This window comes from Eleginops maclovinus, chromosome 5 (genome assembly GCF_036324505.1).
Source record: "Eleginops maclovinus isolate JMC-PN-2008 ecotype Puerto Natales chromosome 5, JC_Emac_rtc_rv5, whole genome shotgun sequence".
NCBI lineage: Eukaryota > Metazoa > Chordata > Actinopteri > Perciformes > Eleginopidae > Eleginops > Eleginops maclovinus.
Window position 1 is genome coordinate 4243729 of NC_086353.1, and position 26363 is coordinate 4270091.

The following is a 26363-nucleotide window of genomic DNA, read 5'->3' on the forward strand; positions in this document are numbered from 1 at the left end:
CCTCTGGTATTTGTCTTTTTGTGTAATGCACAAGCCAAGGAGGGCGGTAATATGTGATTATACCAAGCTTCTGCACAGGCTCTGACTGATAAAGCCTAATAATAAGGCCATGCTCACACACATTTCTCAGAGGTAACTTCAGGAAGCAGTCAGTTACTCAGTCTGCTGTTTGGAAATGCATTGTCTTTTAATTAGAGCTTTTCTGCTCGGGCGGAAAGAGGTTAATAAGAGCTGTTTTAAATCAATGAGCAAATGAAAAGTTAACCAAAGCAACAGAACTTCTGTTTTCGGTTAGCGATAATATAAAGTGCAACATAAATAACTTGAACAAAGGCTGAAGAGTTTTCAAAAAGGCCCCTAATTTAGAATAGATGTGGATGTAAAGACTAAAATCCCTGTTACCTCCAGAGGGAGTTTCTCTCCCACACCATGAAATATATAATACTTTGACTAGTACACTATTATTTTTATCTTTAGGCTTACATTCAAATAAAATATAAGGCTCCCAGCCCAGAAAGTTATCACCTTAGCTTGTATCTATATGATATGCTTAAGTACCCCTCCTGAATCTTCCCTTTACAGTAAAGTTCATGTGGAGAACTCTCTCCCCATTTCTGTCAAATTATTTAATTCAACAATATCTTAAAGAAGACACTGAAACATATCTGGCTTCAACAGCGTCTTATTTCTTGTTTGAAGTTTGAAGATGAGTTTGTTGGGGGATTTTTCTTTCAAAACAAAGGGTCCTGATGTGGTCACATGCCGGAGCTGGTGTGAGAAAGCAAGGCATCATTAACTAAAGCTCCTGTCAGAATAGAACATGGGAGGGTTTAGTTGTCCTACACATTACCAACCACAGATACATATGTTTTTTCTGGTGCAGCTTAAGTTCGACCTTGTCTAACGTCTGGTACTCGACGATCGAAGCAGAGCAGGTTGTGTTTGCTATGCTGGAGTGACAAAGACAATACATTTATTTTTCCTTCAGTAGCTTAAACCTGGAATGTGTTATCAGAGGCATGGATACCCTCACAGATGACAACCCTGATGAGAAACAGCAGTTTGAACTCACCATCCCTACTGCTTCCTGTCTCTTTATGCAGCAAAGCCCATTGATGTCCTGAAGGTGCTGGAGCTGTCAGAGGACATGGAGGGCGTGTCGCTGGAGTCGGGGCTGTGCACCAGCCGGCAGGGGGGAGAGGAGACGGACCTCTCCTATAAGATTGACAAGAAGATTCAACTGAGCGCGCCCACCAATCAGCTGTTCCCTGGTAATATAGCTCTGTGAGGGCTTGTTTCATGCTGTAAATATTAATGTATCTGATCATCAAGAGCCTGTGTCCTAATTACTGCGTGTGCATTCTTTTCAGATTCTCCGTTCCCGATGAATTTCTCAGTGATGACGACAGTGAGAGCTGTGAAAGGCTCTCAGGTCTTCCTCCTCTCCCTGTACGACCCACAGGTACGCATCAGGAAGCGCCACATCAGGACGTTGAAGCCAAACTTTCCCCCAAGCCTTCATCATGTTAAATGTTTAATATATTGGCATGTTAGCTCTTTTGAATGTGTTAAACTAAAACTGTTGATTTATTTAATTCTTTACGTGCTGGCATGTTGCTGAGGAGTTAGAGGGTTGGTGGTTTGATCCCTGACCCCTGCAGGCAGCATGTTAAGTGTCCTTGTGTAATGTTGTGGGTGAATATGTGAGTCTCCCCCGAGCAGGTGACTCCTTAGGTTCGTCCCAAAACATTATTTGGCCTCCTCTCTTCCCTCACTTCCTCCTTGTCCCCGTGTCCTCTGAAAGCCTCCTCCCTCCTCTCTCCTGGATTGGTCCTTTAACGATGCTTGTGTTGATCGTTTTCCGGGTTACGTAATCGAGGAGAGAGGATGGCAGCTTCTGCCTCTGTACGAATGTGTGTGAATGCTGACAAAGACTCCAAAAGCGCTATATAAATGCAGTCCATTTAACATTAACTTTAATCAGATAATTCATCGTACTCACACATGCTAGGCTGACAATCCGTTCCCACCATGCACTCGATTGTCACCGATTGTCCTTTTCATTTATTTAAGAAGGGACAATGCACATTAATTAACATGAATCCATCTTGTAAATGTGCCAAATTTAGTCATAAGGGCCCATTTTCATCTGCAGTCTCTGACAAATAGATGGCATTTGAAGAAAAAATACAATAGCACAGAAAAAAACATTTTTACATTTTATTTAAATATATTATGTCAATGCAATATCTCTTTTACACTGATCAACATAAAGTACATTCCAGATACGAAGAACCAAAGGACAGTCGCTGGAAATACTGACGCATTCTATTAATTTTGCATAAAAACAACGTCCTTCTTTCCGTCTCTCAGGGCACGCAGCAGCTGGGTGTGGAGATCGGCCGTTCTCCCGTCTTCCTGTATGAGAACCATGAGGGTCAGCCCCCCCCAGAGCTCTACCCCACCTTCAGAAAGATCAACCTGGCTGATGGCAAGTGGGTAACTACACACACATGCATCCATACACACACTTTTTGCCTCCATCTTTCGACGTAAACTTCAAACACAAGAGACATTCTCAGCAAAAGAAAGGGGGAAATAAACTTCATTTCTCCTCCAGGTGGCACAGAGTGGCCTACAGTGTGGAGGGCGAGTCAGTCACCCTCTATCTGGACTGCGTCAGACTCGACACCCTGGAGCTGCTCAGAGGTCGCGACCCCCAAGTCAGCACGGAGGGGGTCACTGTGTTCGGTACACGACTGCTGGACGAGGACGTGTTTGAGGTGTGTGCCTGTGTTTTTTTTTGTAAGAAGACCTGGAGGGGAAAAAGATGGAGGTGAAACTCATATGACTTTGGGAAAAACTGAAAAAAACGTGGCAAAAAAATCAAAGATAAGATCTCTTTGTTTGGTAAGGAAGCGTCTCTGCTTGTCACGGCTTGTTTCATTTGTCCATAAAATTAATAAACGTAAGGCTGGTCTCCTTTACTGCCCTCCAGTGGCTGTGAGCATGTACTGCACCTGTACCCCTGCTACAAATCATCACTTTATAAGGCTGCAGAATAAATGTATGCAGAGGTCAGATATATGGCAGATAAGGTTGCTTGTAGATGCTCTATCATATATGTTTAGTCCTGGTTCATCAGGTTCCTGTAGGTGTCTTTCTTTTGAGTTTGTTCCTTCATGGTTTCATGCACTTGTTGTAAGTCGCTTTGGATAAAAGCATTAGCTAATGCACTCTGGAAAAGCTCTCCAAATCTGTAGCTGTGTTAAACCTTTTCTGACTTTTATGAGCCTTGTTTTTATTGTGTCCTCAGCAGTGTGAGGTCATTTTGCCAGGAGTGTGAACCCCGACCTGGGTTTTTAGTGTCAGGTGGTCCATCTGTTTAACTGAACCAGCCTTCAGCTCATGTTTGGCCTGACTTCCCTCCCATGTGTGTGTGGATGTGTAATGCTGTCTGCCATCTCTCTGCTCTAGCAGCACTCAAGCTGAAGCTCTGGAGACGATTAACTGCAGAGCGAGGATAAAAGCGGCCCTTTTAGTCGCTTTGATCTGACCAAATGAACACGTACAGTCAGAGATAAAGACACGGCAGACAGATGCTTTGGACATGTCAGCAATTTAATCAATGGTCAATGAGGAGCCGTTACATAATCTGCATTCCTGATATGGTTTCACTATCGTAGATGTAATGGTGGATCGGGCACAATAAGTGGAGCTTGGTGTGTTTTGATATTTAGAAAATTGTAAATATTCTCACAAGAGTTACTTGAAGAAGCTGACTGGCTCGTTATCATGGTAGAAGAAAAGAAAAGGACCCTGATTAACTTGGATGGACTTTTTTATGATTATGGTACAAATATTAAATGATGTGTGATATGCAGTGGTGGAAAGTACATTTACTCAAGCACTATACATAAGTACTCATTTGAGGTACTTTTACTTTACCCAAGTATTTTCACTTCATACTACTTTATAATTCTACCCATTTTGGAAGGATTCTTTTTACTTTTTACTCTCCAATATTAATTTTACATATTTTTTTACTTTTTGAATTCAGATTTTGACACAAAAAACATTAAAAATATGATTATTTAGTATAAATTAAACCATCCGACATCATAGTGTATTAATTAACCAAAACCATGAGCTGGTTAAAAGAAAATTAATTGGCAGAAATGTTGCTTTTTTTCTCCAATAGGACTTTTACTACTTTTACTTTAAGTACATTTTCCTAATCATACTTAAATACTTTTACCTAAGTACCATTCCTAATGCAGTCCTTTAACTTGAAATGTAGTATTTTCACAGTCTAGTATTAGTACTACTATACTCAAGTAAAGAATATGTACTTTTTCCACCACTTGTCCTATTTTTGATGTAATAAAAAGAGTTTGTTACTTAATATACTGTAAGGTAAATAAATTATATTTTAATTTATCAGCATGTTAGGATACTATTGTGAAGCGAAATCATTTAGCATCATGACCTGAAGCTCTTATCATATCGTCCCATGTCTACAGAAATTCACAGATTTATTTTTCTGTGTTTGTGACTCAGGGAGACATCCAGCAGCTGCTGATGGTCGATGACCCCAGAGCAGCAGAGACCTACTGTCAGGATTACATCCCAGACTGTGACGCAGCGCTGCCCTACAACAGCATACTATCTGAGGCCGAGGAGGTAAGCCCCCTCTTTTGACACACAAAGAGAAACAGGACCCCTTTAAGGTCTTGCTACCCGACCCATTCCACACACATAGCAGACGCAGTGAGGCAGCTCAGGTGAGTGTTGTTAATCCTGACTGTCCTTCTGAAGGAGCCCCAAGGTTTCATTTTAAAGAGGAGAAACCATTACAGGTATTTATGGACAGTTTGGAGGGCAGATATGACACAAAGACGAACGGTTTCATTATTCTTTTGTCTTATATTCACAGGACAAAACACTAAAACATAAATGAAAAGATCCCTTTAGGCTGTGAAGCATTTGCTGCATAGAGACTACATCAGGTATTCCACTCTCCACTATTTGGTTGCTAATATAGTTTATACCTTTGCATTTACACATCGTCACAACGTCAACACTCATCAATATATATTTGTGTTATGGGAATTAGATTCAAGACATGTAAACTCATCGTCTTCTAATTTAGAAGAGCACGATTAAGTCTTTTGCTCTAATCAATAAAGTAAGCATACATGACACGAGGGTCTATATTCAGATCTCTTGATGTCTTTTTTTATTGACTGACAGATAAAGTAATGCTATTGAAGCAGTGTTTCTCCTTCTCTTTACACACAAATATCTTAGTTTGAGATTGACGCCTCCAGCTGTTTATTTATTTCCTCTCGATACGATACATCCAATTCAAATAACGATATAAATCCTACAAGGGTACTGGCATCCAATGAGCTCTCCCCCTCTCTTTATGTCTCTCTTTATCCTCCGCTCTTCATACATGGGTTTGTGGACCAGTAGACTTTGCCAGGGTCTTTGTGACAGGGCTCCAAACTCCCGGAAAGGTTTCAAATCCTCTTCCGCTGTTTGATGTATCATCTGGCTAACAGCTCGACACACTGCAGGATTTCCTGGTTTCATTGTGTTCAGTTGTTTGATTGTTTCACCACCAGAAATGGAACTATGCAACAGCAGTCATGGAGTTTAGAGACTGTACTAGCATCTATAAAAGTCTTTCTTGAAGGATTTAAAGTAAAGACTGAGCTGTAGTCGTGCCATGTGCGGCCTTTGCCATGTTTTAAAAATATATATATATATTTAATGTAACTCCACCAGATAGCGCTTCTTCAGGAATCATATTGAGCAACTTCTATGTCCTCAAACTTACATTTATTTTATTTAAATTTGAGTTTTATATATATTCATATGTTTTTAATGAAGGACAGATAAAATCATGCAGTGTTATAGTGGAAGTGTTAACATTTTAAAGAAATAAACATTGATTATTATTATTATTATTATTATTATTTTTATTATTTTTACATTTTATTTTAAACCCATGTGTGAATAAAAAACCCATAATAATAGTCAAATAAATATAAGGAAATAATGTATTAAAATATATAAATAATAAATAAATTGAAGGAACATTGCATAAGAGTAAATACAAATACTAAATACATGAATAATATTCCTTTGCTATTAAGGGGGAAGTGTTTGAAGGTAATACAAATATTCTATCAAGCACCGCCATTTTCTGCTGCTCATGTTATTACATTTTATGAATCCAATTCAAGACCTAACACATGCTTACATCATGCACCGTCTCTGTTTTGATTTCCCCTGGTCTTCAGGTGGAGAGGAAGCCTAAGAAACATGTGCTGGAGGAGTTTGAGGAGTTTGACTACAGCGACCTGTATGAAGACCTCTCTGTTTCCACGGTGACCGCGGGTCCTAATGTCACTGAGTACGAGGTGAGGCTCTTAGCACAAACATTGTCCTAGTGTTTATTATTCCCCCTGTCTTTCTCTGACCCTCATTATTTGTCTCTGTTTTGTCGGACAGATCGTGGAGTACGAAGACTACGACAACACAACAGAGTACGAGCACGTGAACGAGTACGAGTACGAGGAGGAGTACGATGACCGCTACGGACCCGCCGAGAGGGAGCGGGAGCTTTCTCTCAACACAAAGGTACCGTATCACACACCTAGAGTTGGTGCAGTTACACAGAAAGGCTTCCTGTGCAGATTTAGACGTCTACCCCTCTGTGCTTTATTCAGAGACAGTAACGTTTATATTCGTCTCCTCTCTTTAGAATTTACCGGAGAAAGGAGAGAAAGGAGAGCCGAGCTTTTTGGGAGCGGTGAGAAAAACACACACTGGCATGAAAACACACAAACACACAGGGCGAGGGTTTGAGCCCAGCATCCTGTGCAGGGTGGACCAGATATTTGCTGATATTACATGGAAGACTAAAGGGATCATTTGTAGGTCATTCGTTTACACGTCACGTAACAGGGCAGAGGTCATATCTTACATGGTGCTCCTTTGGTGTATTACTGTACTGTCTTGTTAGCTATGGATATTTCTAAGCTGACTATTGTTCATGATACACTTCTCGTGGGATAATAAAGAATATCATATTTGATCCTGATGTGTTATTTTATCCATCAACATTTAGCTAATTGATTTTATAGAGAGTTTAAGGAAGGAATTCATTGTCATATCCATTCAAATGCCACCTTCTTAGTCGGTTAACTTCTCAAATATGAGTAATTCCCTCATCCAGTCTGGATCCTAAACCTTAACCAAACACCTTTCTGTGACATTCCTGCAGGGGACGCAGATCACAGGACCCCCCGGGCCTCCAGGACCAGAGGTTAGTGAATCCTGCTGCCTCACATGTGCCTTTTTAAACACATTTCTTTTCAGTCTTCAGGGAGAAAACCTGTCTGCGGTGACTGTTAATGAAGAAGTTGAAGCTTGCTCTTAAATAAATACTCATTTAAATGAGTTGTGCTTTATTGATCCCAAATTGGAAAATGATTTGGTTACAACAGCATCAGATTAACACACGAGTTAAAACTAAAATGAAATAAAGAAAACCAGTTCATATATACCTAGTATAAATATATACTGTATTTCAATAGAGTTCAAACAAAACGCTGTTATAGACTTATCTACTGCTAATCAAATACAATCGTAGGGTATAATGTGGATTTTACAAGTGTGCAAAGTTGTTATAGTTTTTTGATTTAACACTTTAAGGCCAGGAGGTAGATATATAAATATATATTCTATTCAATCTAACTCTGCTGTTTTCTTTCTGTGCAGGGAGAGACCGGGCCCTTTGGAGTCACAGGACCAGTAGGACCTCGAGGAGACCCCGGGGAGCTGGTGAGGACTTTTCGCCGTGTGTGTGTGTGTGTGTGCGTGTGTGTGAGTGAATACCCGTCATGTTGGCCTCCATAACGTTCCTCCTCTGTCTCCTCTCAGGGCCCTCCAGGACGGCCAGGCCTCAACGGAGCCGATGGGATACCCGGTCCCCCAGGAAACATCATGCTCATACCGGTAAGAGCTCCTCTGCTCAGCCCTGAGGCCTCGCAGCTCCGCGCTGATGTAGCTACGAAAGATATTTGGTCCTGTCAACCCTTAACGTAGCCCCGGGACAAATGGGAACACCTGAACGTCATTACTGAGAAATGTGCAGCCTGGGGATGGTTACATCACCTCGCTCAGCTCTGCAGAACCCATATGAAACATACACGCTATACAGGGGTCCAGTTAACGTTTGAAGAGTTCGCTTTAATGTGTAACTGCATTTATTAGTTTGGTCCAATAGTGTCACATCATACAGCTGTAGTCAGAAGCATGATCCTCCATTTCATTTTAAGTGACTTTGAATGTGATACTTAATTCATTTTCATACTTTTTTTATACTTTAGGGATTTTGTCTTGTCCGGTATAAAAGTTTAATGCATGCTGTAAGTTATACAGTCTGCACCAAATACAGGCAACATAGCAATGCTATATATCGGCCACTAGGTGGAGTATTAAGTTTGACTTGAAAGCATATTGTGTGTGTGTGTGTGTGTGTGTGTGTGTGTGTGTGTGTGTGTGTGTGTGTGTGTGTGTGTGTGTGTGTGTGTGTGTGTGTGTGTGTGTGTGTGTGTGTGTGTGTGTGTGTGTGTGTGTGTGTGTGTGTGTGTGTGCAGTTTCAATCAGGTGGAGATCCAAAGCAAGGTACCGGGGTTTCTGCGCAGGAGGCTCAGGCTCAAGCCATTTTGCAGCAGACCAAGGTACATAAACTTTTGAAATATTCCTGCTACATCTTGAAAACACACACAGAGCTGATGTAGAACTTCTGTGTGTGTGTGTGTGTGTGTGTGTGTGTGTGTGTGTGTGTGTGTGTGTGTGTGTGTGTGTGTGTGTGTGTGTGTGTGTGTGTGTGTGTCTGACATTTAACCTCCTCCTCTTCTTCTAGATGGCTATGAAGGGACCTCCAGGGCCGCTCGGCCTCAGGGGAAGACCTGGACCACTGGTGAGTGATTTATGCCCGGTAGAGACTTTCTCCTGAATCAGAAGATGGGGAGCTCAAGGTGAAGGATGAATAATCAGTTATAGAACAGAGAGCATCATTTATTTTACATGATCGTAAAGGGATGTGTCGTTCAATCACACTACTACGACACGTCAATTTACACGTTTTGTAAGATAATGTAATTTAATTAAACACTTATTGGCCGTGTCATAGGTCCCTCCGTATTAATGGTGATTGCAAAATACTTTTAAACTTACGACCTAAAATAAGAGCCAAAATGTAAGTTAAGAAACCACCTCAAAGCAAACGCAGAGGAGTGGAAACAAAGGAAAAAGCAATTCAAATGGATGTATGTTGAGTTACAGGTCATTAAAGGGACTGAAGCTATTATATAGACTCATACAATGCACACACACACACACACACACACACACACACACACACACACACACACACACACACACACACACACACACACACACACACACACACACACACACACACACACACACACACACACACATACAGTTCAGCAGACAATGGATCCCTCTTTTTTCTTCCTCAGGGTGGACCAGGTCCCTCGGGGCTGAAAGGTGCCAGTGGAGAATCTGGGCCAATGGTGAGTTTGAGCCTGTTGTCATAGCAACAAACTCAGCACCTCACTGCCTTTGTGAAAGACTTGGATTCATTTGAGAACCGTCTGTCTTCCTTTTTTTCCTCCTCCTTCCTAGGGTCCCGCCGGACAGCCAGGTATCACAGGTCTGAACGGACGGCCGGGGAAGAGGGTGAGGCTGATGGGTGGAGGCTTTTCTAATTATTATAAAAACGATAATCAATTAAACATTTATAGAGCACCGTTCAAACAGTACGGAGTGATTTACAACTAAGTGAAGAAAGTAATAGAATTCAAACAGACAGATATGCAAATACTTATAATTATCAGATAAGTATGAACTCAGTGAAAGTGACAGCTCGTTAAATGCAGTTGCCTGCCTGTCTTTTAGCATTGTGTAAGAAATACATCGATTTGGTGGATATTCAAAAGGGCTAAGCTGCCACATTTTAAACCAACAAAGAATTAGTAATGTAAGACGATCCTAAACCAATAAATGCTTTGCAAACAAATCAATCCCAAAAGAAACTGGCAGCAGCGTTTTTAATTATTGCAGATTATCAATGGATGTGTTTTTTGAAAACCGATGAAAAGCACATTTCAGTCTTCTTAGAATAAACTTTTCAAATTTGAATTTTTACAATCAGCGATATCTTTTACATTCATTTATACATAAATATATCAATCAATCCAGTTTTCTTTTTTTAATGAATATGAAAACTAGCACATTTGCCTCAGGGTGCTTCACAACGAGTAAATCATACTACACCAGGGAAATGTGGAAGTAATCTCAGGGAAAGCAGCTGAGGAGGGATCCCTCTCCCAGGATGGAAAGTGCAATAAATAAAAGAAATATACAAATAATAATAAAGTATAAAAAATGAGAAGTAAGTAATGAAAAAAATTCACGAAGATAAATCGCAGAAGTGACATAAAAAAAAGAAGTGTATCCTGGAGAGAAAAAGCCATACAGCTGCACCTACCGATCCAGACACAGACATTAAATATGGCAATCATCAATACAAGAGACACACAAATACCAGAGATTATGCCCTGGATCCTGAACAATATGCAAATATAAGAGAGACATATTGTCCTTCTACAGAATAACTATCAAACAGGCTCAGTCGCTCAAACAGATCCAGTTGTCTCTAAGCCACGAATACAGCATGTCTAAATTGTGTGTGTTCATTAGGGGCGAGCGGGTACGGACGGCGGCCGAGGTGCGATCGGGGAGACCGGGACAAAGGTGAAGAAGACCTGATGTCACACTGTTTACTTCCTGCTCTGTCTTTCTTAATATTAACTAGTATGTCTGTTTATCTCAGGGGGATCGAGGGTTTGATGGGTTACCAGGTCTCCCGGGAAATAAAGGACATAAAGTAAGTTACCTGGCTGAATCAGCAGATCATTCATAACACACTGAATATCAACGTGTGTGTGTGTGTGTGTGTGTGTGTGTGTGTGTGTGTGTGTGTGTGTGTGTGTGTGTGTGTGTGTGTGTGTGTGTGTGTGTGTGTGTGTTTTCTCAGGGGGACAGGGGTAAGCCAGGTCTTGTAGGTTCTTCTGGAGAGCCTGGAGAAAAGGTGAGAGGTTGTGTGTTTGTGTGTATTCATCTTTAAGCAGGTTTGTGTTGAGGACAAGATGTAAAAATTGCTGTGTTTTTCTCAGGGCTCCGAGGGGCCGCACGGGCCAAGAGGACAACCAGGAGATGCTGTAAGAAAAAATGAAAAAAACAAACACAATATAAACAATAGAATTGGTCATTTAAAATCCACTACAATTAATAGTCCTAAACACAAGTACAAATACATGTAATGATGCCTGTAATTCTACCACAGCAATACGGACACTGTGTATTTATTTACTTACTTACTACTTTATCCGAGGCATGTCTACCCCTAACCTCAGAGGAACATCTCCCCCAAAAACTGAAAACATATTTGTCCTCTTACCTTTTCTCATTGTTATTTATCGTTTTTCTTGGCAAAGTCCCAAGTCCCTTCTACTTCCATTGTATTCAACTCTACAATCAACATCTCCAACAATATTTAGAATGACAAATAGCACTACAAGTGATGGGAAAAATATTGAAACTCTTCCTTAAACTAAACGCCAAACCCAATTCTTTCCCTGAATCTCAATATTAAAGGAAACGTTTGAAATCTAAGAACACATTTTTTGCTTTATTGGTTTGTTGCTTTCTTGAGTTGATCAGAATAATGTTAACTCTCTGATAAATACGATAAAACACATTTTCATCTCTGTTATATTAAGCCCTATGCACTGCATTTCTGAACTTGAATATCAACATGAAAAGTACCTTAACTTATCCCTTAATTCAAGTCTTGATACTGAAACTAGAAATTAGAACTAGCGACATTATTCAGACTTATCACACATCTTCCAATTCTTACTACTAATATTTAAATAGGTGCTCCCACAGATAGAAGTCTAAAGAAACACACACTCCATAACATGCCTTTATATGTAATTAAATGTAACTGTGATGTGTTTTCAGGGCTCCAGGGGTCTTAATGGCCCCCGAGGTCGAGCTGGTCCCCAAGGCCAACCTGTGAGTGAGACATTTCCTCTACATCCCACCTCTGCATACATACACACACCACAATACTGTCACACACACATTAATCTCTACCCTCGACACATAAATAGACACAAGAAACCCGTCATTATCCCGCTGTGACTCCTGCGGGGCTTTCCTCACCACCAACATAAATCTGTGGTTTGATGGCGATAGGTTCCTGTGGTTTTCCATCTGTTAACATCGTGTTATGTAATCCGTTTCTCATCTGATAAAAAGTCTCTCTTCCAAACACAACATCCTTTCTAATTTGCATCCGTAGGAACACGGGTTAGCACTTGTATGCATCTGATAACACACACACAGCGCGCGTTTTATACTTGATTAAAGTACATATTTGTGCTCGATGCTGATTCATTTAACTTTTAAGTGCCTCAAGCAAGGAGGCGGTATAGCTTAAACCATCGGGGAGGCTCATCGTTCTTACTTTAATTGAGTTTTTGTCCAAGGAGGCTTCAGTAATGAGCCTCGGGAAACACAAATCTGTTAAATGCAGCCTATTTCTTTCTTTTCTTTACACATTAAGCAAAGTTTGATGAGAAAACAGGGTACATTACATAAACTAAAACAGGGGAGTTAATACTCACCATCTTCTTTAAAAACACATACATTTACCTTCAGTCTCACAATATTTTTTTATAAAAAACCTCACATGCTTTTACTCAAAAGCCCAGAAGCATGAAGTCCTCCCTTCTCTCCTCACAGGGCATTCGAGGGATTGACGGGGTTCAGGGTTCAAAGGGAAACATCGTGAGTATCATATGCGTAGCAGCAAAGACAGTATGGCCTGATAAGAAATGTCTTCTTCCCGTGACTTCATTTCCTGTTTGTAACAGGGAGCCGCCGGAGAGGTCGGAGCAAACGGACAGCAAGGCAACCCTGGCATTGTGGTAGGAACAGTGAACAAATACCCTCCAAATATAACGTCCTATGTTTGTGATCAGTAAGATGCACCATGTGTGAAGTGTGGAAATATTTGAACTGTATGAGTTAATTAATTATCATGTGTTTTCATTCCTTAGTTGTATCAATCACTCAGATTCATTTATGAAACACATGTAAAAACAACCAACGTTGACCAAAGTGCTGAACAGAACAGAGCAGGGAGCCAACACAACCTTTCATAGAATAAATAAATAAAAGAAGCACCGACGTAAACAATAATACACACAGCTGATGTGTACAAATAAACAAATACATCAACCAGATAAGGAGTCGAACGCTAGAGAATAAAAGTATGTTTTTTGAACTGAACTGGTTGTATCTCTGTGTTGTTCTGTTATTGTCTTTATTTTATTACATGTTTACTGATATGGACCTATCTGTCCGTCTATCTGTCCGTCTATCTGTCCGAAATAAAGGCAATTTGTACAGCACAACAACAGGTCAAAACAACGGGCTTTACACTTTTTTTTTTAAAGCATCTGGACAACAACAAAAACCTTTATTAAAGTACATTTGAATACATTTAAAGAAAGTCATTTCCAGGCCAAGAGATTAAATATAGAACCAGCTGTACTAGCATAAGACTAAGAATAGGGTTTTAAATTCAAGAACAATAACTTACAGTGCAGTTTAAAATATGAATAGTTATTTTGTTTAATAAAAGACTTCAGTTTCTCAGTGTTTGTTCCAGATATAAGGAGCATAATAACTGCTTCTCTGTGTTTAGTTTTGAATATCAGGACGGTAAATGGATAATTGACTAATGCTCCATCTCTCCTGCAGGGCTTTCCTGGTCCTCAGGGGTTAGTAGGGCTGCCAGGAGAGAAGGTAAGAAGCTTTTCCTCTGATTCACTTTAAGGAGAAGGAGCCGTTATTGATCGGCTGATCTTTGTTTCACAGGGACCTCAAGGGAAGAAAGGGATGCAGGGCTTACCTGGAAACGACGGGCCCTCAGTGAGTTCACGCGTGTTTGAACTCATGTGGGATGCACAGGAGGACTGTTATTGACACAGTGCATTCCCCAGTACTTAATCCTAACCCTAAAATCACAACTACAGATGTTAACACGTCCTCTTGTCAACAGGGTCACCCCGGACGAGAAGGGACTCCCGGGGAAAAGGGACTGCCGGTAAGTCTGTCAGGAACATGTCGTGCTACTGTAGTTACAGATAACCAGAGGGATTAAACAACAACATATAAGGTGTTGATAAGTGAGATTTAGAGGAGCTGTTTCTTATTTATTTAACAAATCTAGGCTAGCTGTTTCCAGTCCTTTCGCTCACAGACTGCTGGTTGTTCCCTTATATTCAATTAACTCTCTAAACTAAAAGCATATTACACAAAACGTGTTCTCTTGTAGGGTCCTTTAGGAGTGCAGGGGCCCGTCGGATACCCTGGACAACGAGGAGTCAAGGTAAGACATGCAAAAGAGAAATATTTGTTATTTTAAAAAATAAAACAGACTCACTGACAATTTATATTTGAGTGCTGTATGTCTTTTTGAGAAAATGGACCTTGAGTCTCTTCAATAAAGCTGATTGATTGATTAATTGATTTGATTGATTGATTGATTGATTGATTCATTGATTGATTGATTCATTGATTCATTGATTCATTGATTGATTGTTTGAATTATCTGGCTTTAAAATAACCTAGTGGATTTCATAGCCTCTTATTGTTTGAAGAAATCTGATTTAACTCTTTTTATTAAATCCAATCAATAGGGTTTTTGTCCGTGTAAATATGAAGCTGTATTTTATTTTGAAAAGCAAACTAATTTCCTCACAATCTCTTGGCTTAAAGGATTAAACATGATATGATTTTCATTTCCAACAGTCACAGTTAATGTTGAAATGTGCTTTTTGATAGTAAAGTGTTATAAACAGCTGGTGATTTGATGTCATCATGTGTTTGTGTTGACTTCCTGTTTGTTGTGTCCGTCCTGTTTGACAGGGAGCTGATGGAATCCGAGGATTAAAGGGAAGCAAAGGTGAAAAGGTGAGATGCTGGTGCAGTCTGCGCCCATTCAGGGTGTTTTATTGCCCCGAAAACACACATTTACCTACAAATCAGTGTGCATGCTGATTTGTCTCTCCCAGCTCTGACTTTCTGTCTCTCCGTCTGTCCGCAGGGGGAAGATGGTTTCCCAGGATCCAAAGGGGAGTATGGACCAAAGGGGGACGTTGGAGATAATGGAGTCGTAGGAGGCCGAGGAGAAGATGGACCTGAGGGGCCCAAAGGACAGACGGGCCCTCTGGGAGAAGCCGGCCAATCTGGTACTTCTGGAGAGAAGGTACAGAGCACATCTATTGTCACATTTGAACATGTCATAAAAAGTGTACAGAGCCAGGTATCAGACTTATTGTGAATCTTTTTTAGGGTAAACTGGGAGTTCCTGGACTTCCGGGATATCCAGGACGCCTGGGGCCGAAGGTAAGAGTAAAAACAGAAGCAGAAGCAACAGAAATAATGCAGTAAATATAAAATGCATACTAACTAAATGTGTGTGCCTTCCTCTCCAGGGCTCTGACGGATTCCCTGGTTCAATTGGAGCTGCAGGAGAGAAAGGGAAGAAAGTGAGTGGAGGCTTTCAAATCAGGAGGATATTTTATCAGTGAATTATTCATTTCCCATTAATGTCCTGTCTTCTGTTGTGCTACACAGGGTCCTGCAGGACAACCAGGAGGCGCAGGCCAGAGGGGTCCAAACGTAAGTGCTGTGTCCCAAAACATACCCACTAAATAGACTAGAAGGAAATTGCAGTGCTGATCTTCAAACATAGTGTATAATAAATCTCCTGTAAACAAATCAAGGTTAACTTTTTAGAAAATGATAATAATGTTCTTTTAAAACCCGGTGAGTCGGATGCATTTTGTTGTGGACGGTACCTTTCATCAGTATTTCTGAAAAGCTGAAACCTTTTTGAGCTACATTGCTGTTGCACGGTCCTGGCTCTTCAAATATACACACCTTGTTCAAACATTTATTTAGTGTCAAACTTCTGCCACTATGAGGCTTTGACTGTGTGCTAAAGACTCAAGTGGTGTTTCACCTTGAAGTGAATTTGAATTTGAATTGTCATTTTTACTTTTTCTTGGTTAAAATCACACAGTGTTCAAATGTACCACGCGGAACATCAGTAGACAGACATTTAGAATTGGTATGATTGGATTGGAGGATATGAATTCACATCGTTACACTTCTAAAACGCTTTAATGGTCTCCATTGCATCGTGCTTTGCAACCAAGTTTTCAAGTTTTAATGTTTTGAAAACATTTTTTAAACGACCTGCCCAGAAACAGATAATTAGGAAGTGATTATCCAGTGAACATAGTGGAAAATCTAGCAGCAAAAAAACTAATTCTAGGAGTTTGTGGAGACTAAAATCCGAGTAAAAGAGAGTGAAAAGCTGACTCACATTGGTCAGATGGTTTGAAACATAGCTCAAAATGAAAACTAGTTGGTAAAAGGCAATGTGTTTCCAACTGGCCACCATCAACCATCTCCGATTTATGTGTGCCACTCAATTTAAACTCACTAAACGACATAAATCTCACCAAAATGGTCTCGATTAGTCTTTCCACCGTTGGCTTAAAATAAACCCCTAGTGATGTGAAATATGCCGACTCTACACACTCCCCCCCCGAGCTTTTTCTGTGAGGCGAGTGGCATGTCTATGAAGGCAGACTAAAATGAAATGACACAAATCGCCTTTTAATGATGATCTGTTAGATGTTTGCAAATCAGTTTTCCCATTGGGAGATTTTCTGTTCTGTTGTTAATGCCGCTCAGAAAAGGACAAATAAAAAGCACTCATAGCAGGAATGTGGCAAACTGCAATAAACTCAACAACAAAATAATAATGTTTTGAAAATAATACACCTTTGCAAAGGGACTCGAATTCACTTCAGAACAAGCCTGCTGTGAAATGAGTGTGAGGCTCAAGGTCGTTCCACATTGTACGGAGGGAACATTGCACAAAGGGAAACACAAAGGAGCAGTCTGTGATTCCTGGAAAAACAGACTATAAGCATTTTCCCTGAAGTGTTTGAAAATAATTCTACATGGTGCTCAAACACGGGCAAAGAGAAGGTCAGTTCTCATATTCAATTCTAAACACAATGAAACTTCAGATGGTAATTATATTCCACCGTTATTAATTAGACAAAGAGAAGCAGCAGCTTATTGATGAACAAGTCATAAGCGGAAGGGTTAAAGGGGCCCAATTATACAAATTCTCAGGGTCATATTTGTATTCTGTTCCTCTACTGGGACATGTCTCCATGCTTTAATGTTCAAAAAGCTCTTTATTTTTCTCATACTGCCTGTGCTGCAGCACCTCTTTTCACCCTCTGTCTGAAACCTGAGCCCAGGCTGCTCTGATTGGTTAGCTGGCCGGCTCTGTTGTGATTGGTCAACTGCTTAGAGATGTCCCGCCCCTTAGACTATCATGTACAATGTGTTTGAGTGCTAGCCAATAGAAGTACAAATAGTGATGTTATTATGTTACTGAAGTCAATAAGGAGTCCAATGGAGGCGTTTCAGGCAGGGGGGGAGGGTGTCTCTGGAGGGAACTTTGGGATTTTAGCCTTTGCAGACCATTTACTTGCACAAAAAACTATATAACACACTACAGGAGGAAAATATCTACATTTTATACTTTCCGAAATATATTACAGTATTCCTTAAATGTATATTAAATGTAAGCCTTCAACCTTTTGTCACCCTGATGTCCAAATGATCCCTGAATCATCCCTGTTTTCACTGAATCAGTAGCTCAACTCACCTGAAACTCTCTACCTGGAGATCTGGTTGAACCTTACCTTCTGTCTCCGGTCAGTCCTCTGTTGGGTTCGGTCTCTCAAATGTTTTATTCTCCTTCAGGGTGCACGAGGTGCCAGAGGGGCGAGAGGACCCACGGGGAAATCAGGAGAAAAGGTCAGCTGACTCTCCTCTCAGCCAATAATAACAGTCTGTCTGTCATGGGTGCAAATACTCACACACTCAGCTGTGATTCACCACTTTTTACCTGTCTCATTTTTATAGGGCATCTCTGGGAATGATGGACCCCCAGGATCCACTGGAGACAGGGTGCGAGAAACGCTCGTAATATACGTTATTTATTGAGTTGATTGATTGCCTGTTGTAATGCCTGGTTATGTTTTATAGGGACCTCAAGGGCCGCAAGGAAGGAATGGAGAGCCAGGACCGAAAGGCACCAGCGTGAGTGGTGTCTAATCAAAGTCATTTCAAATTCAGTCATTGATCAAAGCAAATGTGTGTGTGTGTCCTCCACCCAGTCTTCTATTTTAAGGGCACTTAGAAACTATACGCTTGCATAGCATACTGGCAAATACACTGGCCTTTTGTACAGTTACAATATCAGGTTAATAGTAGTTAGTAGGTATTCCTCTTTCCCATTGTTAAAAGCTATTTTTTTCCAGATCATTTTCATGGTTTCTTTATAAATCATTTCAAGAGTTGAAGGGACAGTTCATGCCAAGTTCAAAAAGCATATTTCCTCTTATCCATAATCCTATTTATCTAGATTGCTTTAGTTTGAGTTGCAACGATTGGCTATAGAGATGCTTTTTCCAAATATACTATTGCTTTAACCCAAACGAAATATTAATTAAAGCAAGACATGTTATAACACTACAGATAAAAGGAAAATGAAAGACATTTTGTACAGTCTGACATTTTCATGTTACACTCTACAGAAAGAAAATTCGCCTTTAAGCCTTGACAGAGAAAACACAATCTTCCAAAAGTACAAAAGGTGTTAAAGCTGGGCAAACAGAGTGACCTCCAAGCTGGAATCAGATTTTCTAATATCACAGCAGGAATGGCAGGTGGTACTTCATGGAGGTGCATGCTGAATGCTGCTAGTTTTTCATACAGCTTCAGGTGGTGCACTTTGTCATTCTCTGACAAAATAATTCTGACTGAGAAGACGCTGAAAGAAATCCTTCTCATGTGCTGCGTGAATCGGCTACAGTGGCCTGCACGGGACAATTTCAGGAGCTAGATTTGAATATCTGGCAGCTCAATGAACAAAATGCCAGCAGGGTGGAGGCGCGTTTTTATCCTGAGCCCCCAAAAATGTATCGCCTATCGTGTGTGTGTGTGTGTGTGTGTGTGCGTGTGTGTGTGTGTGTGTGTGTGTGTGTGTGTGTGTGTGTGTGTGTGTGTGTGTGTGTGTGTGTGTGTGTGTGTGTGTGTGTGTGTGTGTGTGCAGGGTCCTTCAGGGAAAGACGGACTTCCAGGTCATCCAGGTCAAAGAGGAGAGCCGGTGAGTGATCTCTCAAAATCTCAAAGAGTTTAAAAAGTTTTTCGGTGGATACACTTTGTCTTGGAGGAATAGCTTTCCACACACGCCCACATAAACACACACCAATATATGTTTGTTTTTTTAGGTGTTTTCCTCACAGAGTTAACTTTAGTTTTCCAACTCTCCCAAATGTCCTCAAATTTGTCACATGAAGAAGGTGTTTCTTTTACAAAGATTTCATAAATTATATCTTACCATTTCTCCACAGTCGAGCTGTCTAAGCTATTTCTTAAAAAACGTTTCTAGCAGTTGTACTCAGATAACAGGTTTTGTGTTTCACAATTGTGGTTCTGAATGTAAAAACCCAAAGTTTATCGCAAATAAAAGTATTTTTGGTCCCAAATTTAGTCACTTATTCTGTATAATGCTACACTATAAGGGGTCTTCCTTTGGACAGGTAAAAAACACATTGTCAGAATATAATTCTTTCTCATCTTTTTTCTGTGACTGCAGGGATTCCAAGGGAAGACGGGGCCTCCAGGACCCTCGGGTGTTGTGGGGCCACAGGTGAGATTGAAACAGTGACTCAGCTCTGTTATGAAATGTTCCTCCTGCCTTGTGTCGGTGTTTCTGACCCGATCGCGGGTTTCTGTTTCAGGGCAAATCAGGTGAATCTGGTCCAACAGGGGACCGAGGGCACCCAGGGTCCCCAGGCGTTCCCGGAGAGCATGGTCTACCTGGGGCTGCCGGGAAGGAAGGTGGAAAGGTGGGTCTGCACACACACAGGCACACATTCAGACACACACAAATATACATTCTGAATTATTAAGCCCTAGTTCACACACACACACACACACACACACACACACACACACACACACACACACACACACACACACACACATTGTATAATTTATTGTTGAAATATATCAATTGTTTTTCTTTTCTCTTCATGCAGACAGTGTAGATGGTTAATAAAAACTGATTTTTTTGAAGCTCTTTCCAGGGTTATGATTTCCAGTAAACAGTGTTGATATTCAGACAGGGATAACACACATAGGCTCACATGTATCTCCTTTGCGAGGCCTCTCAAAATGGGCCCGTCTTTCATGCAGACCGCACATTTTTTGTTTGTTTGTGTCTCAGGGCGATCCGGGTCTACCTGGGACTTCTGGGAAGAACGGTCCTGCAGGACTGAAAGGGTTCAGGGGGAGCAGAGGAGCCACCGGACTCATAGTAAGCCATTCAGAAACAAATACACCACACAAATCACTTTTTATTATACCATATATGATACAATGATGTGTGATCCTTCCAGGGACCGCCTGGTCTGAAAGGAGGGTCCGGACCGACTGGATCATCAGGAGGAGTAGTGAGTAACAGTACATGTTTTTTGTTTCTCAAAATGATGCATATTTCTTCAGTTGCATGTGTTTTCCACTGAACAAATTCCAGTGAACTATTTTGTTTTATAATTGAAAACGGTGTCAAACACAATATTGACTCCATCTGTTTTTATCCATCCATAATGATTAGCCTTCATTGACTCATTATTTATTTAAGTGCAAAGGCTTTAAAGGACCATCTGGTCCTGTCTGCAGGGGGCATCGGGTGAGAGGGGCCCTCCGGGTGCAGCAGGGGCAATCGGACAGCCGGGACGGGGCGGAGCCATCGGAGGACCTGGCCCGATGGGAGAGAAGGGCGAGCCTGTAATTACAACTTAAAACGATTGTAACTGTATTTAAAAGATGTGATCATAAGTTCAAGTCTGTGTGTGTTTTCTGCTCGTATGAAGAATACCACGTGTTGTCGTGTGTGTGTTGCAGGGAGAGAAGGGCCCGATAGGTCCCGCCGGTCACGATGGAGAACAGGGAACTCTGGGGATGGTCGGGGCTGTGGGCCCAGGAGGACCTCCAGGAGACGATGGGGATAAGGTGAGATGTGTGTGTCAGGAAGTCAAAAAGGCAAAAACAGATGTGTGTGTTGTATTGTGATGATAACCTGTGTGTGTGTGTATGTGTGTGCAGGGAGAGCAGGGGGAGTCCGGGCAGAAAGGAAGCAAAGGAGACAAAGGAGAATCTGTGAGTGTGGAGCGGGAGAAGAATATCAACATGGACTGAACTCAATTATTAAAACAGATCTGACCATGTCTGAATGTCTCTCTCTGTCTCTCTCTGTCTTTCTCTGTCTCTCTCTCTCTCTGTCTCTCTCTCTCTCCATCCACAGGGCCCTTCAGGTCCCATCGGCATTCAAGGTGTAGTGGGTCAGTCAGGACTTCCAGTGAGTACATTTTGTTGTACATTGGTGTCTTGAAAAGTGAAAGAAAGTTTAGGGATCCCAAACGTCATTTCTTACATAGAAAATTGAGAGTTAAGTTCTGGCTTTTATACCTTGGGTTTGAAAATGTATGTTGCACTCATAATGCATTAATTATAAAATGAGTAATGACATTTTTCAGCTTCTTGATGAGCCTTCAAAGAGAGGATCAATATCTCTCTCATCAGCTTTTAAATAACACCAAATTTAGATGTAACAAAGTCTAGACAGCTATTTTCATTTCTGATTCTCTTAAACCTCTGTTAATGGGACCATTTAGTAATACATAAAGACGCTCACTCCTCACTGTCCTTTTTTTTATCAGGGTATAGATGGACTGCTGGGCCCCCGGGGTCAGCAGGGCATGTACGGTCCGAAAGGAGACGAGGGACTCCGCGGCTTTAAGGGCTCCAGAGGACCGATAGGATTACAGGTGAGATTTGTCCATCAGGGCTGCAGATCATTGAAGTGATTTCTTCTAGAGTAGAGAAAGTGCAAGGGGAGCTTTTTGCTTAATCCTCTAACCTGTGAGTGTTTCTTTAGGGAATGCCCGGCCTCCCAGGAGAGAAGGGTGAGAGCGGACACGGGGGATTAATGGTAAGCTGATATCCTCTTTTACAATCTGTCCCGGTTCATATCACAGTTTTCCTTACAAATTATTAAACAGATGTTATGTCTCCCTCCTGGTTTTAGGGTCCACCTGGTCAACAAGGCCCCTCTGGTCCTCAAGGACCTGTTGGAGGACAGGTAGGTCTCACTGCAGTGTTCATGCATCCTCATTTAGTCGTAAACTTGTTTTGAATTCTGACGAACACTGTGATTTCTTCTGTGTTGTTCAGGGTCCGACTGGTAGGCTGGGGATGATAGGAACGCCGGGTATTGTTGGAGAGAAGGTAAAGGAATTGTATGACGACGTTCCTTCCACAAGAAATAATCTCGTCCATGGTTTCTCACACATAATTTCCTCCTCTCTCAGGGTGAGGACGGTGAGGCGGGAGACCCCGGAGCAACAGGTCTGCCAGGAAGGATGGTGGGTTGGTTTGATTTCTTCAAACTTGCTTCCATCGCCTTTATCTTTAAAGCTCCTCGTGCGCTTCTCATCTGCTCCAGCTCTCTTATCACTCACTCCTTTGTTTTTTTAGGGAGGAAAAGGAGACCAGGGGGAGAAGGGAGATACCGGCCTGTCAGGAGCCGCGGGTCCTCCAGGAGCCAGGGGCCCAACAGGGGAGGATGGAGCCAAGGGCAACTCTGTGAGAAACCATCCTCTAAATCTGCACTGCCATGAACTGTAGATTATAATGCTACACACAGCTCTGGGATACACTTTGAACCTACACTATGATGCACACGTCAATGGAGTTCATCCATTATATACTTTACTCTTTGCCCGATGGAAGAAACAGTCAGACCTTAATGTGGTATCTGACATCAGATTTTACAATATAAAAAAGGCCTTATTTGTGTAAAGGTTTTTTTAAAACAGAACCAAAGCAAACTACAGTTTCTAAATTCTGAATTTGGTCATCTTTGGACTCTAAAAGCTGCGCTCTCCAAAAAGAAACATTCTGTATAAAGCTGAGTGAGCTTCGGGTAAAACTAGCTGTAGAAAAAGCCTTAATTAAATCTAAAACAACTTATTTTTCCTGTTATCTGTAAGAGAAAGATATCTTCTACAATGAACTTTCATCTCTGTATTACACAACTGAATGGGGTTATGGCTGAATCCAACAATGATTGAGGAAATAGACCAGTAACTGACATCTGAGCTGATTTGGCACGCAATTAGTTATTTCACAACTTATTTTTCAATATAAATATTTATGATAGTGGAAGGACCTATGGACTCTATTTCCCTCTTCGATTTCATGAATATTATCCTAGGGCAGAGTGCTGTATCTACTTTAGATATTACGTAGGCTTCAGGGCAATATTTGTTTATATTCTAACTAATAATAAGCCCATTACAACATTTTCTGTCAGGTTTAACTCAACTTCCCTGCTTCTGTAGTACTGCTCTCTGTCTTTGTTGGCATTAGATGATTGAAAACCAATGAATGCTTTAAAATATGATGTTATGTTTGCTCTTCCTCTTCTCAGGGTCCTCCGGGTCTCACCGGGGACATCGGACAGCAGGGAGAAGCTGGACCCAACGTGAGAGCTGAATTTTCTATGCCTCTAGCTCTTTTCCCTCATCTAAATTTTGTTTATGGAAACTTCTTGTATAACTGCCAGAGCAAAGGCTGACCAAAAAGATCTTTCTTGGATAAAAAATATATTTTCTTGAATCAGGTTGAGATATAAATGCCCCAAAAATATTTTACAAAATTAGGAAACAATGACTTAAGAGTGAAGTATGGAATAAATTACATTTAAATCAAGGATCGAAAATAGTATAATATAAAATATTTTTCTGAATCCTGATTGGTTTTTCTTGTCTGAAGATATTGAGTAGAATTTTATTTTGGAAACATTAACAGGAAGGTCTTGGCAGCACAGACTGAGTTCCCTCAGGACAGGATGTTCTTCTTTTAATTGGATCTTTTTGAACATTTCCTTTTTGAATTTTTCAATCACCGATCCCCTGCTTCTGCTTTAGATACTCTTCTTTAATATCCTTCATCATATTATCATTTAGCTTGTCCCTATAAACTCAGGTTTTCTACATGTAAAGCTATAGGAGTGTAGTTTTCACCTGCTAACTCTATATTTGTTTCCTCCTCAGGGAGTGGATGGTCTGTCGGGGACTAAAGGAGACATAGGAGACAACGGGAAATCTGTGAGCTCCTCGCTTTGTCATCATACAGCATATCATCCATGTTGTTCTGTATTCAATCGACCTGAAAGATGCTGATATCATCCACCTGGCCATATACATACTTTCTTATATCCATCAGGGACCACCAGGAGCGGCAGGAGAACAAGGACCGTCTGGATCTCCTGGGCGAAGGGTTCGTGTTTTTATGTTCACTCAGAATCCATTTTCACAAATAAAAGTCTTAAAGAATTAGATATGTGCTAGAAACGTTGTTGAGAACATTATCCCAAATGTTTCAACAATTTAAATCCTAGAGAACTAGCGCATTTGTCACTGTTATGGTCGGTTTCACATTATGATACACATTTTAGATCTTGGACTTTTTAAACCTTATATTTTAACAAGAGGAAACGTTAACAATCTTTGGCAAGTGAGCTACCGCTAACTGAGCAGCTAATCAGCATCAAGAAAGCATTGATTTCGTACATCAAACTGCTTTTATTCATAGTTTGAAGACAACAACTTAACCCAGATTGATTCCACAATGTCCACAAACTCAGTATTTATTCACTGCTTTGATTGGGAGACCAGAGTCTCTTTAGTTAAAGATTCAACTCTTTCCTCCTGTTAGCATGGTTAGGAGGTTGGTGGTATTTTCCTACATCTCACTGTGTGTTAGTGTGTGGGAGAGTGTGTGTGCAACGATGCATCTGACAGATTCAGGTTGAAATGTTTTTAAATTGTTCTCCTTCAGGGCCACTTGGGAAAACCAGGAAAGGAAGGAAAGGCCGGCCTGAAGGGAACCAAGGTGAGAGTCTGAAACATCTCTTTGAATAGTAACAGCTGAATGCTAACAGCACCTGAAAGTCACCTTGTTCTCCGTCTGTTTCAGGGGGAAGTTGGTTTTGAGGGCCCCGTAGGAAAGACAGGGCCTGTAGGAGCCCAGGGAAACTCCGGAAGGCCTGGCCCTCAAGGTTTAAGAGGGATCCCCGGCCCAGGAGTGAGTCAGACAGTGAAGAATGAAGGCGTTTAAGTGGAGCGTCGAAAAAAGATGGAAGCTCAATTATTTCTGTTCTTGTGTTTTTCTTTCAGGGTGAACAGGGTTTAAATGGACCACCTGGACAAACAGGACCCCCGGGCCCCATGGTAAAAAGACTCATCAGATCTAGAATAAAGTTCAGGAAAAGAAAATACAACATTTTATTGACAGTACAGGACAGCGTGATACAAACACTGACATCACATCCATTCTGCTAAACTAGAGGTGTAACAGGACCCTTTACCAAACCATTTACTTTTGTTAGTGGTACATTAATGAGCTTTTATATGCGCGTTCTACTAAGAAATCCAGTTCAAATGTCCTGTGAATTAGAGCATGGTGAGATAATAGATCAAGCAACCAAAAGTATAAGATTTTTTTAAATGTTGTTTGTATTTTGAGCTCCGGAAATAAATGAGCATAAGTTGTTTAAGTAAAAAGTTATTAATGATTCATAATTATTTGCAAGTGTGATTAAATGGAGCATTAGGATAAACTTGACCTCATGATAACTTCGTCTCCTCAGGGTCCATCAGGATTACCAGGGTTTAAGGGAGACCACGGCAAGAAGGGAGACAAGGTGCCATGATTAACCCTCACCCTACCACACACAAATACTCACTCTGAACTTAACCTGATTTTGACTTTGAGTTCATTTGTGACGTCTGTGCAGGGTCACGGGGGTTTAATAGGTCTGATTGGGCCACCGGGAGACATCGGAGAGAAGGGGGACCGAGGACTGCCAGGAAACCAGGGACTGACGGGGACAAAAGGAGATGAGGTGCTGAAAATATACACAAACAAACACAAGTACACACAAG

The 26363-nt window shown here is 41.1% G+C and overlaps 1 protein-coding gene across 2 annotated transcripts in view; it reads left to right on the plus strand.

Annotated features, from left to right (window-relative positions):
- The window catches only part of LOC134863979 (collagen alpha-1(XI) chain-like), a 43517-nt gene that overhangs the window by 12109 nt on the left and 5045 nt on the right, over positions 1–26363 (plus strand). For both annotated transcript variants that reach the window (XM_063882681.1, XM_063882683.1), the window contains exons 2-58: positions 1104–1271; positions 1371–1462; positions 2374–2495; positions 2621–2783; positions 4561–4683; positions 6312–6431; positions 6523–6651; positions 6776–6823; positions 7298–7339; positions 7795–7857; positions 7957–8031; positions 8676–8759; positions 8945–9001; positions 9567–9620; positions 9733–9786; positions 10810–10863; positions 10943–10996; positions 11147–11200; positions 11286–11330; positions 12136–12189; positions 12922–12966; positions 13053–13106; positions 13945–13989; positions 14062–14115; positions 14246–14290; positions 14522–14575; positions 15115–15159; positions 15293–15454; positions 15541–15594; positions 15684–15737; positions 15826–15870; positions 18046–18099; positions 18208–18252; positions 18331–18384; positions 19400–19453; positions 19946–19999; positions 20091–20198; positions 20579–20668; positions 20751–20804; positions 21034–21141; positions 21259–21366; positions 21460–21513; positions 21659–21712; positions 22074–22181; positions 22292–22345; positions 22442–22495; positions 22588–22641; positions 22725–22778; positions 22891–22998; positions 23846–23899; positions 24471–24524; positions 24643–24696; positions 25258–25311; positions 25396–25503; positions 25596–25649; positions 26069–26122; positions 26216–26323. In XM_063882681.1, the coding sequence (XP_063738751.1) occupies positions 1148–1271; positions 1371–1462; positions 2374–2495; positions 2621–2783; positions 4561–4683; positions 6312–6431; positions 6523–6651; positions 6776–6823; positions 7298–7339; positions 7795–7857; positions 7957–8031; positions 8676–8759; positions 8945–9001; positions 9567–9620; positions 9733–9786; positions 10810–10863; positions 10943–10996; positions 11147–11200; positions 11286–11330; positions 12136–12189; positions 12922–12966; positions 13053–13106; positions 13945–13989; positions 14062–14115; positions 14246–14290; positions 14522–14575; positions 15115–15159; positions 15293–15454; positions 15541–15594; positions 15684–15737; positions 15826–15870; positions 18046–18099; positions 18208–18252; positions 18331–18384; positions 19400–19453; positions 19946–19999; positions 20091–20198; positions 20579–20668; positions 20751–20804; positions 21034–21141; positions 21259–21366; positions 21460–21513; positions 21659–21712; positions 22074–22181; positions 22292–22345; positions 22442–22495; positions 22588–22641; positions 22725–22778; positions 22891–22998; positions 23846–23899; positions 24471–24524; positions 24643–24696; positions 25258–25311; positions 25396–25503; positions 25596–25649; positions 26069–26122; positions 26216–26323 (4077 nt within the window). In that variant the 5' untranslated portion in view covers positions 1104–1147. The remainder of the gene's footprint in view (positions 1–1103; positions 1272–1370; positions 1463–2373; positions 2496–2620; positions 2784–4560; positions 4684–6311; positions 6432–6522; positions 6652–6775; positions 6824–7297; positions 7340–7794; positions 7858–7956; positions 8032–8675; positions 8760–8944; positions 9002–9566; positions 9621–9732; positions 9787–10809; positions 10864–10942; positions 10997–11146; positions 11201–11285; positions 11331–12135; positions 12190–12921; positions 12967–13052; positions 13107–13944; positions 13990–14061; positions 14116–14245; positions 14291–14521; positions 14576–15114; positions 15160–15292; positions 15455–15540; positions 15595–15683; positions 15738–15825; positions 15871–18045; positions 18100–18207; positions 18253–18330; positions 18385–19399; positions 19454–19945; positions 20000–20090; positions 20199–20578; positions 20669–20750; positions 20805–21033; positions 21142–21258; positions 21367–21459; positions 21514–21658; positions 21713–22073; positions 22182–22291; positions 22346–22441; positions 22496–22587; positions 22642–22724; positions 22779–22890; positions 22999–23845; positions 23900–24470; positions 24525–24642; positions 24697–25257; positions 25312–25395; positions 25504–25595; positions 25650–26068; positions 26123–26215; positions 26324–26363) is intronic.